This window comes from Cotesia typhae, unplaced genomic scaffold (assembly GCF_013202065.1).
Source record: "Cotesia typhae breed Kobodo isofemale line unplaced genomic scaffold, CoteBio_Ctyphae contig_4, whole genome shotgun sequence".
Lineage (NCBI taxonomy): Eukaryota > Metazoa > Arthropoda > Insecta > Hymenoptera > Braconidae > Cotesia > Cotesia typhae.
Window position 1 is genome coordinate 5,662,463 of NW_027423748.1, and position 17,217 is coordinate 5,679,679.

General features: G+C 29.2%; 1 protein-coding gene across 2 annotated transcripts in view; it reads left to right on the forward strand.

Annotated features, from left to right (window-relative positions):
• Irsp53 (Insulin receptor substrate 53 kDa) overlaps positions 1-17,217 on the forward strand; it is a 140,265-nt gene that overhangs the window by 76,611 nt on the left and 46,437 nt on the right. For both annotated transcript variants that reach the window (XM_074242244.1, XM_074242245.1), the window contains exon 4: positions 16,492-16,584. In XM_074242244.1, coding sequence (XP_074098345.1) covers positions 16,492-16,584 — 93 coding nt within the window. The remainder of the gene's footprint in view (positions 1-16,491; positions 16,585-17,217) is intronic.

Here is a 17,217-nt window from a genome sequence, read left to right on the forward strand (position 1 = left end):
ACAGAGTATCACGTGCGCAAAAACGTGATGAGCTAGTGGGCAGATAACCTGCGGGTATAATAATTCTTATTCAAATTTTTCCTTACTCGGTGTACTAGTATGTATTGTCCATATAGTAGACATATAACACGATGGTAGAAGTATTCTGTAGTAGTTGTGCTTCTGCTAGCGCTCAGTTCTTTGTTTTTTGCATCGTCGCCTCGAGAATCATCCTTCTTGCTTACTGTCTGACGCGAACTCAGGAGACTGTCTCTAGGGACCTTTGGACGATAGAAAACGCAGAGGGATGGAAAGAGACGAAAGGAGGTGTGCTATAAAAAGAGGATAATCAATATGTATAGCACATAGAGTGTGTAATCTCCTAGGCGCGAAGGAATGCGATTAAGGGTTGATGGGTTCCTCAATGCAAACAGCCTCCAAACCGTAATCATGAATGACAATCGGTCTAGGGTGTTCACCGGACATTGAAGGCTCCGGGGCTCTACTGTGGGGACCAGGACAAAGAAATTTGGGGATCTGTCTATGTTTATGTCTATTGCATCAACCGATTGTGTGTTTAATTGGATATAAATTAATTAGACTGACACTTTTATATCAGCATTTGTTCAATTTAATTAAACGATTACTGATGTTTATTTTTGGATTTGGAGGGTGAATGATTTACATCACGTCGCTTAAAAACAGAATGAAGGTTCTAAGTTTCTAAAAAAAATCTTAACAAAATATGAGCTCGACTTTTTTAAGATATTTCAAAATCCCATTTTAAAACACAGTAACTACAGAATTAGTTCTGTTTTTGTTTTTGGTATTATTGCATCTTTCAATATTTTAAGTAAACAACCTGATTTTTCTTTTGCACGCCTCATAGCGCGAAGCGCGTGAGGTTGTGCTTTACACTCGACTCGTCAATATCAAGCAATTTTGCGATCTTTAAATGCCTCTATCTCAACCATATTACACTTATACAATAATTTAAGTAGATGTACACCGAGAAAACACTTAAGTTAAGCCATCTTTTACTTTCTAAAATCATTTCTTGTTGTTATTTTGAAAAAAAAAAATGTTTCAAAAAAAATTTTACGTGGACGTCCGGATGTCACCCCATTTAGGATGTACCAACGATTACTCCCGAACGAATTGATATTTCGAGACCGGGTTTTTTTTATTAGTTCAAGATTGCGATGAACTGGGTCCGTATTTCATTTCAGTACTCTAGCTCACGTATTTTTTTTTCTTTAAATTGACTTTTTAAAAAATTCACTATCACATACACGTACAGAAAACGAACTTTTTTTTCTTTTCTTTTTCTTTTTTTTATTTTTCTCACGTGAAAACGATGCCGCCACTTAATCCAGTTAAAATGAAATAAAGCAGTTCATTTTTTTTTTTTTTTTTTTTTTTTGGTACTTCTGTGTATAACGAGTATATACGAAATTTAATAATAATAATAAAATATAAAAAAAATAAAAAAAAAAATGTTTTTTTTGCTAACTGTGACATACCAGACTTTTTTGTATTTACAGAAACATATAGAATTCAGGAACTAAATAACGAAAAATAAATAATTATTGTTTATTTTTTTATTATTGTTGAATTATATACAGACGCTAAGCAGTACTGGCTAAACATATAAAATACCTAGATACCGATTAGTTATAACCTGCAACATCACTAGATTTTTTTTTCTCTCTAGATGGAGCCACAAGAGGAATAAGTGTCTTTATATTTAAAAAAAATAATATATTTTTTTTTTAAACTGCACACGCAAATGGCGTGAAGAATTTTTTATATTTTACTTTAATCAATTTTATTGTGAAATATGAGATTATGAGGCGTGCACTTTTGGATTTTCCAAACTTTATTTTTTATTGCACGCCTTATAAGCGAAGCAAATGAGGTTATGCTCTACACTCGCCTTACAAAAATCAAGCGATTTCTTGAACTAAAATTGTCTCTATTTATTTTCTATCGCACTTGTAAAACAATATTTACACATAAATGTGATGAAAAAACACTAGTTTTAACAATTATGACATTTTTAAAAGACATTTTGCTTTTTAAATAAATAAAAAAAAATTTTTTTTTAATCATTCCGTGGACGTCAGGCTATCAAATTGAAAATCCACTAATTAATTTTATTTTATTTTAATCAATTTTATTATGAAAAATGAGATTATGAGGAAAGCACTTTTGGATTTTCTAAACTTTTTTTTATTTTTTATCAATATATTTTTTTTTTTAATTTTCATCGAATAAAAGCACAAATTTTTGTCCTATTAGGCAAATTTGAAGAAATTTAAGAATTATTGTCGTCTATTTTTAATGACCAACAGAAAACTATCGATAAATTTTGATATTAATCTCTTAATCATTTGAGGATATTTTCTATCAAATATCTTTTAAGTCGTCTGATAAAAAATGGAGTATTAAGAGAAAAAATATAAAATAAATCAGTGTTTAAAAGTCCGACTGCCACTAGGATTTAAAATTACTCGAACTAGATCCTCTGGAAATCTTTGTTTATAAATGTATACATGAAAAATCTATCTGAAAACAATTATTACAGCAATATCTCGTGAGATTCACCGATCGAGCAAACACAACAAGTCCCAACAATAGATATTGATTGTCAATAAAAGTGAACTGTTATTTATATTTGTTGAGTGTTTGTTGGGATTTAAAATAGTTTATGTTATGAAAATTCAGTTGTTGGTTGTTAAAGTACGGTTCGCAATAGCTTACAAACGGAATTCGATAGCCAAGAGTTTTTTTCACCCTCATCTTTTGGCATGTCTCGACGTGGTGGCATCCGGTTTTTCACCCGCCCCAACAGCATATAGAGCTCTGACGTTTGGAAACGTCCCTTCAGCCAAATGTTGAAGTGAATTCTCATATTAAAATTACTCGTACGGACAGTTACCACCCGGTGAGCTTCACCAATATCCGAGAAACCAACTTATAGATTGAAAATATATAAAATATCGAGATTTTACAGTAATATTTATATTTTTCATATCCCTATAGTGCTTTACGCCCTTCAGCGCTTGAATACTTCTCCGTTTGATCATTCTAAAAATATAATTTTATTTATTTAAGTATGCAAGATTTATATCTATATTTATCGATAAAACTTGTGAAAATATTCAATCACTTTTGTTAAAATATTTCATTGATATTGGATTTTCATCTCTGTTCTCTTCGACATTCGTTGTATTATAAAAAACTTTTTATTACTTTTCAGTCTGCATTAACAACATTCAACATTGCTCTCATTTTATCTCATGTACTTTATTATTTGATAAATATTTTTTGATTACATAGTGAGTCTCTGGAGGATTGCGATCCTCAACAACAACAACAACAACAACAATAACAGTAACAATGGTTTTACTAAATACATTTTTTGAGAGCTTCGCAATCACTTTTTAAAGTATGCTTTCATCTATCTCTTGCGATTTTATTATCAATTATGATTTTTGTTTGTATTGCAACAGTGCTATATCAATAATCCAAAGGCAAAATTGCGGAGCAAGTTCTTGAGATTCTTGCGAGAAAGGAATTAATTTAGTTATTTCTGAGTAGCAACATTTTCGAAACATCTAAGATAACTATTATCTTTAGGAATTTAAAATTAAAACTTTTGTTTATAAGTGTTTATACTTTTCGATAAAAAATTTTTACATTTTAAAGTATTTTTATATATAGCCTGAGATGGCTAAATATATCTATACATATTTTTTTTTTTAGTGCAGACATAGTTTAGACGATGACAGATTAATGCTTCGTCTTTTCCAATATCAATTAAAGAAAAAGCATCTTAAAAGAATTTGACCAATAACTTCAAATGATCAAAGTTTAAAAGTGTCTTTAAAAAGATTATATATTCCTTTAAAATTATATCAATTTCTTAAATGTAAGTTCGGAGGACTTACATCGAATTTCTTTCCATTCGATCGCAGATAATATATTTTTGAACCAAGTGAAAATATTATCGATCAGAGTGATTAGATCTCTCACTCCAAGAAACATGAAATCGAGACAAGAGTTTCTTGAAATAAGACAACTATAGTTCTCATCAAAATAATTTTCTTGGAGCAAGAATATTTTTCTTGAACGAAGATATTTTTTTTTATCAGTATAGTAATTCAATAAGCTGTTTGTATTTCATTGATTAACTAACTAGAAAAATACTCATTCAGTTTTGAATTTTTAATTGAACACAAAAAACTTTTAATCAATTTTAAATAATGCCTGACTGCGGCGTATTCTAAAATGTATAACAAAAATAAAAAAAGCATTGAAATATATTTTTTTTTCGTCTAAATAATAGAGTTTAACTGGGAAAACAATACATTTAACAGTGAAGTCGATTAATCAAGGAGAGAAATGGGTGACATTTTGCTGTGCGAAAATTTTGGGCGAGTGCCGCAGGCGGTACACAGTTATGGTAAAAGAATAATCGTTCAAATGACAAATAACGTCATTGTTTCTATCTAGAATCTTCATTAAATCTCTATAAATCAATAAACACAAACTGCACTTTTATGTTCAAGTTCAATATATACGTCGTACTCAATGATCATTACTCTTTCTCGAAGTGGTGTATAGTAGAAAATTTTTGAGCTTCAGCCAAATAATTGGGTTCTACTTTGATGAATGAGAAACGGTGTATGATACAATGCAGCTGGCGATAATATTACCGTAGAAGTGAAAACAATCGATGACAAGTAACAAATTGGCTCTCATTTTTGATAATATCAAGCTATAAAAAAGATTCGAGATCAACTTTTTTTCTCAGAAATATGGTCGTGTATTATAATGTCGCATTTTGAGATGAAAAACAAAATTTTACGCTTTTTTATAAAGCGTATATAAAATATATGGTTATGAATGAAGGCCAATTTCCTTATGCTTTAAGTATTTCAACAGACTTTGAGTTAGAATGTAATTATGCTCGTTTGTAGGTACTTAGAGTTGTTCCACAGAATATGGTAGAAGCTTTTCATATATTTATTAACTTTTTGAAAGCTTAAGCATCAAGAAATATCAGTAGTATTAACTTTGTACCCCTAATTAAAAAGTTTAACTACTCGACTCGATAAACAATTAACCTACTGCTCAAAAGTCCTGTTAATTTAAACTTCCTTTAGATTTATGCGAATTTTTGTTATAAATATTCATGCTAATTGTACAAGTTTTCAATTGTCATTGATAAAAAAAAATTGTTAATATTCTTTCAAAAGTTTTGCATAAAATCATACTGTTATTAATTGTGTACTGGAAACAATTAACAGTCCAATTGAACAACCAAGTTTTTTAAGTTGAAAGTCTGGAGAAAAAAAAATTTTTATTAAGTACATATATCAAATTTTTATTAAATTTTCTACTAGAATTGTTTCTATAACTTTTGGATAAGATAAGTTTCCACGATTTTATCCAGTGTTAATTCAGAATTTTTCGGGATTCATTCCAATATGAATTCCTCAGGACTTTCGGTAAAATCACTGGAGAAATTCTGCAACTTTTTTACACTACTATATTTAATAATAATAATAATTAATTTATTAAATTAATATACAGACTAATATGACTAAATATAATTAGATGAACCTATATATGAACCGATTAGGCCATATATCAGGCTTTACATGAAAATTGGTCTTATCAGAAAATTTTCTCACGGAAAAACAACTGATAAGATCTTGAAATTGTCTCTATCTAACAATCTGGTCAAATCTAAAGTGTTTTTGCAGATACCAGCTAAAAGTTCTTATTGTACATGACATTAAGTTGCTTCAGCATTAATAAATACTTAGTATGACCGATCTTGAATTGGTTTCTCCAACTTTGCTGTTAATCAAAGACCAATTACGTAAGAAGCGGATAATTTTTGGGTGGATTTGGATGCGGGTTGGACATAGATGATTGTGTATAGAAAGCAAAGCATCTGGTTGCAAGTATTGTGGTTGGTCGTTAGGTACTAGTCAAACTACATAGATATAGATATAGATGTAAGGGACGAGTAGCTGGTGGAGATGTAGACTCACTTCGATCGGTTGGAAATGCTGAGCAAGACCAAAATTGCCCTCCACCCTTGCACCTTGTTTGCGGCTGCTCTGCGGGATCCCGCACTCATACCCAAAACTATTTACTGCTATATATACATACGTATATATGTATATATTTGATGTGCTTTGGAAATGAAAAGGGGTAGTTTTCGTCAAGAAGCAGTAACCGAACGAACAAACCCAATCGTCCAACTAAACAGGATTCGTACTTGAATTCGAACATGCTTCCGCACTTTTGCAATAGTGATACTCGAATTTTTTTGTATATATATATTTTTTCGGTATTTATTTTGTTCTCAAGGGTAACTAAAATGAAAAAAAAACATGTTATGTGAAAAGCGTACATTTGTAGGGGAAAATAGTTGGCTGAAATTCGAGTGAAATAAAATTTCTACTTGCCATTGAACAGTTTTCAATGGACTTTCCAATATTTTTTCCCTCTTTTGTTTTTTCATTTTATTGTGAGCTTTAATTTCCTCCCGAGTCCTATTATTGTAAAGTTAACTCTCATTATTCACTATATAAACTTTTTTACTTCAATTAAATAACAAATGGATAGATTTGTCCCTACTCTCCTCAATTTAAATTTTATTCCTTAAAATAAGAGATTTCATTTGAGCATCTCTTTATTTTTTAGTCTTTTATTTTTAAGTTTTGTTTCTGAAAAGAGAAAAAAAGTAAAATCTTCTGATTGTAACAAAGGGTTTTTGTTATAGTTTCATGATAAAATTATGAGTGGAAAGAAAATTTTTGTTATATTTAATGCTGATTGTTGAGTCGACAGAATACATCATAGGAATGGAAATTTATTTAAAATGTTGAAAAATTGAAAAGTACAAAAATTCGTGCTTAACAAAGTTAACACACTTTTAGTAAATATTTATTATTTAATTAATTTAAATTTAAACATTTTGTTTCAATTGTTGATTGAAAAAAAAATCAGAATACAATTAACAATTTTATTTATTTCGTATTTGAATTATATAGCTTTAGAATTTTACTATCTACATAAAAAAATTTATTTACCGTTACTTTTCGATACTATTTTGATTTTTCTCATTGTTTTTTTTTTAATTCACTCTAGTAAAATTTTATTTCCGAGTACTAGACTTAAATGACATTTTTGGTCTCACTTAATGAAGATGTTCAAACTAAACTACAAAGTATTGAATTATTTTTAAGTAGACTGAAACTGTTTGACTGTAGTGAAATAAGGGCTAATTGTTCCATTTTTATAAAGTTTAATTTTATTTTTGTTTATTGTAAATGTTATCACTTTTTGTTAATATTAAAAAAAAACGTACTTTAATAATAATTAACATTAAAACATTAATAATTATACAATAAAAAATTTTGCGTCAATGCGTCAAAAAATTTTTGTGTTAAAAATTTTTATGTTAAATACTTAACACTTTTTTGTGTTGATTTAACAGAATAAATGTTAAATGTACACCTAAAAGTGTTAGATAGGATACTTTTTTTAAATTACCTCACAACGATTCTTTGAATGGAAAATAATATTGTTATTATTCAATTCAACGCAAAAAAGTATGAATGAATGGTATCGATTTTTATAACTGACTATTGTCTATAGACAAGATATTAAAAAAAAAAAAAAATTTATTTTTTTGTAGTATATCATAAAGAGAATAATTCTCTTATAATACAGATTTTTCAATCGATGAAATATCGTAAATTTTTTGTGTCTTATCTTCATTTCATAGAGATTGGAACAGTATTTCACCATTACACCGATCCTTGCAGCTTTGTTCATATAGACTAAGAAAATCCTGGTGGCATTATTCGTGTTCGTTCGAACAGAATATAACATAAGCCAATGTGAGTTTGTATTGTTTTTATTTATGACTCGGTGCAGCTTATCTTCGGTTCGCCACCAAAGTAAACTTTTTGATTAAACTCATTTTTATTATTATCGGATTTCTTTTATATTATGATTTAGGATGTATCATTTAATTTTAATACTCGACAATCTGATAGTGAAGTGAATAAAGCCTAAAAAAATCTGCTGCCAATAAAAGTAAAGTAAAACGAAAAAAAAATTAAAAAAAAACCACAGTTAGAATTTCTCAAAAATATCCCATTACAATTCTACACAAACAATTCAACTGTAAATTTATCTTTCGACGGATTCGATTACACAGAACGTGAAAGCTCGTTTGAAAACAAAGGATATCAAAATAATGCATAAATCACGAAAGGTATTGTTGGAACATTTCCCAGTAAACGTAAAGAAAATATATTTTTATCTGACTTTTATGTAACTTGAGAAAATAAATTTATAACCATTAGATTTAAATTTTATATCTTCATTTACGGATTATATTAACTTTTTAAATATTCTGTAGAGTTGGATTGTCTATAAAATACAAATTTTATCTAGCATATGTTATAGTTAAGTATGTGTGGAAAATTTCATAAGTTTATTTCTAAAGACTGATATTTTTATGAATCGTAAAATAAATATGTTAATTTTTAAGATAAGAACACTCGCAATAATTCAGAAAAGCTTTCAAGCTTTAAAACCATGAAAATTAGCATCTAAAAATTTTTCGGATAAAATTTTATTGTAATGTATAATTCATAATAATTTTTACAGTTCACATTAAGAAATATTTTTACAATTTTTGGAGGAAAATAATGAAGGAAAGAAGTAATAAGAAGCCATTTTAAAAATATTTATAGAACAGTTTACACTAATATTGTGATATGGATCATGCTGTAACAAATGCTACGGAAATAAATCTACACTGCCAAGCGTTTATCAAAGAATATGAATGTTAAATTTGTAACTATAGAAAGCAGTAGCTATATTAGTTAGTTAAATATATGCTATTCATTAAAATTAATTAATGTAGAAGTAACTCACAACAACAAGTGACGCTGCAATTGTCGGTAATTACGAATTGTAATTCAGAGAAAATTTTGGCTCAGGGATTTTATAATTTTTTTTTTTTTATCGTTACTTACATAATTATGGTAATTTTGGTTTATTTTGGTAAATAATTTAGGTACTTTTGAAGTAAATTAAAAAATAATATTGCTATGATAAAATCAATTTCTATTAATTTATTAAAAAATATGACGAAGCCAGCTTATATTGATAAAAAAGTTGATTCAACAGGAGCAATCTTGAATCAAGAAAATTATTTAGAAGAATTTGATTTTTGAACTGCTCCAAAAATATGACGTAAGTAATTGACTATCATCAAAAATCCTGTAAAAAAATGAATTAGCATAAGTTTAGGTCAAGACTTTTTTAAGCGTACTAAACTCAACCACAAAATCTCATTTTAGAATCAAGATATACCCGTGAAAAAGTTTCTGTATTCTCTTACTTGTGTGTAGTTTGTGTTAAAAAAAATTAAAATATTTACTCTCTTTGAAAAAAAAGTATTTGAGGCTGAAACTCAAGACTCTCATATGTATGTATTTCAAACAACTTTTCTTGCATTTTTTTTATAAAGAGCCCTTAAAAAAAAGGAGATTTTGTGGAAAAAAATTCAGATTAGAAAATTTTTAAAGAAGTTATGATTAAAATCAGCAAGATTCTTAAAAATTCGATATCTTTCTGACAGTTGATGAAAATGCACCTCAAAATTTGTCATAAAGAATTTTTTGATAGGTGCTAAAGAATGTAAAAAAAATTTGAGGAAATCGAAAATAAAAGTTTTACAAACTATCCGATTTGGCGTGGATACCACTCCCTACCAACTACATGATTAAATTAAATCATAGAAACAACTGAGATGTATTAGGTCAACCTAATTACAGTCTCTAACCTTATTACAGTCTCTCAATCCATAAATATCCAAGAAACAACCCTAATTACTGATTACTAAAGAAGCAATTAGAAGAGAAATAATGACTTGGAGCGCATAAATTAAAAAAACATTAGAGCCAGTCTTGCGGATTTAAAAGCCTCATTAACATCAAAAATAAAAGTAAATAATAAAAAATTCTATTCCTGGTCTCAATAAAATCAATAGAGCCTTCCTATTGCCGCCATCAGCATCATAATCAGAGGTCAAAGAGATCTTGAATCTTTGGAAGAACCCTTGAGAGCTAAAGGTGGTGCCGTAAAAATGCAAAAAGCCATCATAAGTAAAAATGGGTGTAGAGTTTACGGTAGGCACAGTAGACTTCACAGAAGAGCTTTACCTCTTCTTCTTTTTTTTCTTCCCCTTTTTCTCCTTGCTTCTCTTTCCGACTTCCCTACATCACTACTTATTGTTATGTTCCCATTAATACCGTGCGTAGCTCTCGAGAGAAGCCACGCGAAATTGCGAAATAGCAAGCATGAAAGAGCAGCTAAAGAAGAGAGAGAGAGAGAGAAAGATTTGGAGGCATCTGGTTTTTTACACCCCTTGTAACTCACTCGCTTTAATTCTCTAGACCCAAGAAAGCTCCTTCTCGCTACATCACCATATTTTTTTCACTTTTTCTTCATTTCCTTTCTTAGATCCAAGGTAACATCGTATTCAATTTTTTTTTTTTCTTTTCATTGTAAACTTATCTCCCTCTGTTAAACGACGAGTTTCCGGCCTAAAGAACCTACAAGCTATCAGACGAAATTCATACCTCATCTATACACGAGCTGTTGAGTTGACTTGATACTGGATTGCAATGGATGTAAAGGGTGTTGAGGTACTCAAAAAAATACTACACACTTTTAAAAATTTTTCATCACTAATAAAAATTTGGTTTTTAAATATGGAAAATTTTGAGTGCCAATTTTTGGATCACTAACAAAAGAATTTATTAATTGTTCATAAATTATCGTTTATGAAATTATTCTATATGACAAGTACATAAATTACATCTTAATATCACAGTTAATTCAAATTATTTTTAACTTAGCTAAAATTTATCTCTTATTTCTGATAAATAGATGATACATTTGGAGTAACAATACTAAACTTGTGGTGAATAATGACAAATTTGGTGCTTTATATCATATCCTCAAAACTTATAACTACTTGCATTTGTCACCTCGACCGCAGTTAAATTACCAACCATAATTATCGTTATCACAAAATAAATTACAATTAATTTTTTTAATTTTATTTAATTTATAATTTCAATTTTGAGTACGAGTTATTCAACGATTCACAATAAAGAGCGCTCTACAATCGAAAACAAATTATTCTCTTCTTTACAATTATTTACATTTTTATACTCTTATTAGTACACTGAACTAACATAATTTTTGTATTGTTGTACAAATAACTCAATAAAGATAATAAATTTAATGAACTTCAAAAATTATTTCAAAGTAATAGAAATAAGAAAATTATTAAAATGAACTGAGTTTTACCCGTCGAGCAATAAAAAGTGCTCTTAGCTTGGAAACACAATCACTTCACAAACATTCATTATTTACATCATTTTTCTTAATTGTCTGTACAAAATTTAGTATCTCAATTCCAGCTTGGTGTTGGTTAATTGTAATTAATGAGAAACTAAACTGGTAGTTTCTTTTTTATTACACAAAAAAATTGTTCCCTATGCACATGCGTATTGTAATAACAGCTAGAGTTCAGTTCAGTGAATAAGAAAAATACTGAAAAATATTTAAAGTATGAATTACTTCAATTTCAGATTTTTAAAAATTTTAGTAAACATTTAAACAATTATATTCAATCGAAATATACGTAGATTTAAACAGAAAACTTGAAACGTATGAGGATGTAAGGTTTAAGGGCTGGTAAGAGATTGAACGAACAATTTCCCTTTTCTTACCCGGATGTACATTCTCATGCATGTATTTTCTCTTCTTTAGTGGATATCCACCGTAATCCCAAGCTTATTTATTATACACTTTTATGCTCACCATTCATCTTTCTCTTGGCAACTCTCCTGTGCATTATCTTGCTCACTTACCTTTCTTTTACACTTTTTAGATACTCTTCAGCTCAGTGGTGTGATAAAATTTAATTTTTTAGAGGTCCCATGACGCTTTTCTCGCCATGAGAAATGATGAATAGACTGGAGGCTCTTATTCTTATTTGCTGGTACAGCACCAGGGAAAAAATTCATCTTTCAATACTTGTTTGGTGTACTCGAGTCTAAAGGGAGTGATGAATTCCTTAGAGACATTCTTATATTCAGACGCTCGTGAAATTGCTACAGAATCGAGAGATCGACTAATTGACTGCTTCCTCGGCTTTTTTATCTCTTACTCGACGTTTTGCCTTTTTCAATAAGAAATCCGATATTAATAGGGTAAAGTTTTTCTTTCATTCTGTTATGGGTACAGAAAGGGGAAAGCTTAATTATTTTCATAACAGCGGCTATTTTCACCGATTACTTTTTGCAGCTTTAGGGGAGAGCGAGGTTCAAAGTTGTGGAAGAAAAAATTAATATAATCGGATAATAAATAATATTGGTTATTTATAAATCAAATAATTGTTCATTTTTAGTTCTGCTTTTCAGTTTTTATAAATCATACTTTTTTGTTTATTTCACGCCAATTCCCATTTTTTTGGTTTTTTTTAAAATTTATTTTTTATCGATCCATTTTTTTTAGTTATCAATTCAGCTTTATTTTTTCACAGAGGGCGTATCTAAAATCAAAGTCATTTTTTTTATTTTTCTTGGGATCTGACTTTGGATTTTATAGTTCAATCAACTATACTTAACCAATTTTTATTAAATACGACATGTTATGTAATTTTTATAGTCCATTTATAGTCCCAATTTTGAAGGTTGATTTTCCCATTTCTCTTTGATTAAATTTTTACTATCGACTTCTCGACCATTTTTCCAAAATTTAAATATTAGCTGCCATAAATGCATATCGTAAAACACGATTTGTTTTTTTTTTTTTCCCATCCCCAGAATACAAATACATAAAGTATCGTTATTTTAACGACTCGTCAGTGTAATCCCCCGGTCAGGATATTTTTTGGTGATTTATATTATATGCCATGCAGAACGGTGTACAGTATCGTTGCCAGGAATATTGAATTTCATTTGACAACCCTCTAACATTGCAACCAATTCGTTTTGTTTTGCTTCTCGCCTGGCCGCGGAGCTTAATTTTCAATTATCGATAGATTCTACGCCCGAATGTTCTCCCGTCTATCAGAATTCAATTGAAACTGCTTCCGTGCTGTGGTTTACTTGGACTATTTGTATACTGCACACTCTTTTTATAACGAGGAGTATTAGTGTTACGAAGATTTCATTTCTTTACATTGACAAATTCGATAATACAATAAATATTTAATCCAGTTTTTAACAGAATCACACCGATTGTTGATTATCTTTCAAAGTCGCAATAAACTGTGATAAATGGGGTCACGTACGCATTTATAAACAGGATTGAATTAGTAGCACATTGAAAGCGCTCTAAGGTGCAGCGGAGCATTAACGTAACGATAAATAACATACGACATTTATTTGTCTGGTAATCTTATCGAATTTCGCTTATTCAACTCACTTATACATTGAAACTTCCCTCTTTTATAAAGTATTAAATTAAATTCATGCACCCCCTTTGTACATTTAATGTTACTTTATTTCCTTACACTGTTTTTCATTGGTGTATACTGACATTCAACTACACGGTACCATTGTAAGCAACTTTAAATTCAACTCGTATTCATCGTTAGGGTAACAATAATGTCTCTTGCCAGTTACGAATAAGTGACTCTTGAATTAAAATCTCATGTTTTATAATTGAAGACATGTTTAATGACGGATCTTTATTTTATTTTTATTCACGTCTTTTAAGATTTAAATTACATTTATTTCACATTCTTCTTATTATCATCTTTTTATTAGTTTCATAAAATTAATTTTTTTAATTTGAATATTTACAATGATACACAATATAAATTAATTTCAGGTAAAAATTTGAAATAAAAATTTTTAACACTAAAACGTTCATGACTGAAATTTTGAACTTCAAATCACAATTTTTTCTGAACTATGAAGTTGTAATTAATTTTTTTGGACAAATTTTTTCATTATTAATTAAATAAACTCCGAATCTTAAGAACAAATTAAAGAGTATGATATTATTTACCAAAAATTTCAATTTCCTCGAACAGTAATTAAAAAAATAATGTATTTCTGTTGTATTTATTTCAACTAGAATTCCAATTTTAACTATCCGATTATTATACTATTGAAAAAATCAATGACATTTTTTTATTTAATAAAATTTGAATTCATATATCAAAAATTGAATCATACGGTAATACGTAAAAAATATCGATTTATAAAAAAAAATTTGACTTTTTTTTTTTTTAATTTTTGGAATTTTATTTAAAACTTTGTTTTCGAAATACATACTGATAAAAAATGTAACAGCTCAAGAGCAGAAATCTTGAATTAAGAACACCGTTTTGAAGAAAATGAATTTCTTGAAGCAAGAAAAAAAATTCTCAAACAAAGAAAATTTTTTTGACTCGAGAATTTTTCCTCTTGGCTTAAAAACTTTTCCTCTTGGCTCAAGAAATCATTTTGAAGAAAATTTTGGTGTTCTTGGTCCAAGAGTCTTGCTCTTGAGTGAAGTTAAATTTTTTATCAGTGCAGTTATTCGTTATTGATTATTCTATGGTAATTCATTATAAACAATTAATGTTTTGTGAATCGAAATGACTTAAAATTTTATATAGCAATTAGCATTGAAATTTTTTTATAATTCAAAATATTGAGCCAAAAATGTTTCGATAACTTTTCATCGTAATATTAATTTTAAGTAATTTATTCTTTACAGAGTCCAAAATACTTGGAATAATTTTTATTATACCTCAGCATTGATTTTAGTAGTAACTTTTTATTGGAATAAATTTAATGGGAATAAAAATAAGAGAAAAAATATTAGATATTGTTATCGAGGAGCGATAATTTATGAAAGAATAAGTAAAAAAATAAAAGTAATGCAAATTGGCTCGCCCTCGTTGTCGCAGCCATCGCTCCCTCATTTCGGGGATCTTGACATTGATATTCCGTGGTTGTCTCCGTGTAATGTGGTGCTTTTGTCTCGATTTGAAGAGGGTGGTAATAGCTAACACTCGCTGCTTTTTGCTTACTCATCAGTCTCGATTTTAAATGAGTCGAGTTCAGCTTCGAAATATAAAGGATATTAAAAGAGGGAAATGGGATAGAGAGAGTAAAACTAAAGTTGTGTCGTGCGTTATCAAATTTCTTCAGACACTAATTAATGTGTTAAATGGAATCCAATTAATTGGAATTATCAAATCGATAAAATTAGTTTAATTAACGTGTCTCAAGAGGGAGTACGTTAAAGTATTGTGTACTTAGACATAGATATAGATATAGACATGGAAAGTGAACGGAGGATGGATGAATGAAGAAGACGGACCAGGGATACAGAGAAGCAGAAATGCGAGGGTAAATCAAGGGTCGGAGGGTGAATTCAACCCTCAACCCTTCTGTTATTCAGCCGCCGGAATAGACGGTATTTTCTCTTAGAATAACCTTTAGAATTTCCTATTTTTTATTTACCAACTTATCTTCCAGTAAACTAACTGAATAATTACTTTATTAGTACATGCATTTAGGAAAATATCAGTTTTACTGTTGGAGTATTGAAATTGTTCAAACAGTTTGACATAAAATTTTTTATAAAAATCTGTAAAAAAACACTAAGAAAAACTTGGCATAAAAAAATTGATTTTGAACTACGAAAATTATTTCAAACAAAGATACCTTAAATTGAAAAGACTATTGGCACTAAAAATGCTCATTATATTAATGCTCAATATATTTACAATAAAATATTTTAACCTCCTGCCTAACAATCAAAAAACACTAAATTGCCCACAAAAGTTACTTCAGAGGAAGTTGAAATATTGGGCAGGTTCTAAGATTGATTAGTCACTTATGAGATAAGTTTATTTTTTCTTCTTTTGTAATAACCGATTGTACTGTATTCTTGTTCTATGTGCAATTGCTTTGAACCTCTATATGCCAAAATTAAAATATAAAAAATTTACTCTAAAGAAAATAAAAATTCCTATTTTTAGACCAATAAATTGTTTTATTTACTGAACAATCTTAGAAATTTCTACTGTCAATAATTTCGTCGTTAGAAAAATAAAATTCGATTTATTAGCTCATGATTGAGGTGATTTCAATAAAAATTTTTGTGCTTAATTGCAATTTGGGATTTGTACAAAATACAGACAAATTATTCAATAATTTTAAATTTCTCACATTATAATTAAAAAATTGTTCTTTCCCGTTGAAGATATCGAGTAATTTTTTTTCAGACACCAGTTCATCCTAAGTATAAAAACCCTCAAATTAAATTATAATGAATTAAAAGAAATAATTCACTTTCCGTGAGTTAACCTGAAAAAAACTTGAAACTTTGATAATACAAAACAATTTACATCAATTAACAGATAATTATTCTTTTCTGTTCCAGGAGCAGCAGCAGCTTCTCGCGTCTACGTAGATGCTTTGTCTCGTTTGGCTCGACAAGCGCAGTTGGGCACCTGGGGTGGCTCTCAAGATGTTGGTAAGTAAAAACTTAATAAAAGTTTGACAATCTCATCACCTCACTATCATTCAGACAAGAAATCGCGTTTCATCATAATTATACTCGAAGTCATAAATGTCTGAATGCTTAATAACCGCCGTCATATTATTAACTACAAAGTTTTATTCACCATTCATCAGAATTTTTTCCTTGATCGTAATATTAGCAGGCATAGATTTCTCAGAGAGAAGCCTAAAAAGAATCGCCTCCAAAGCAAAGCCAATAAAGCCATGTCTGTTGACTACCTTTAAGCTGTGAACCATTCCTTCTTGGTTATTAGCTTCGAGCTTTACTTTTTTATTCTTTGCTTTCTCCCTCTCGACGGATGCTTCTTCTCCACATTTGTTCTCTGTCACTGTAGACTGCGACTGTACTTAGTCGGTTAATGAGATCAACTTGTCACTCGTCATTCAGCGAGTGAAGTGCGAGAATCAGGAGCAGCACACCGGTCATTATAGGTGGGTGAGTAACCTATAATTAGTATCACTATTGGATTACTAAAGAGGATTTGTCGACAATTGGAATTATGAAGCACCTCAGGCTTAAGTAGTACTAGAGGTTGTAATGATATTTTTCTCTTTTACCACTTTTATGCATATAATTTATTTGCGG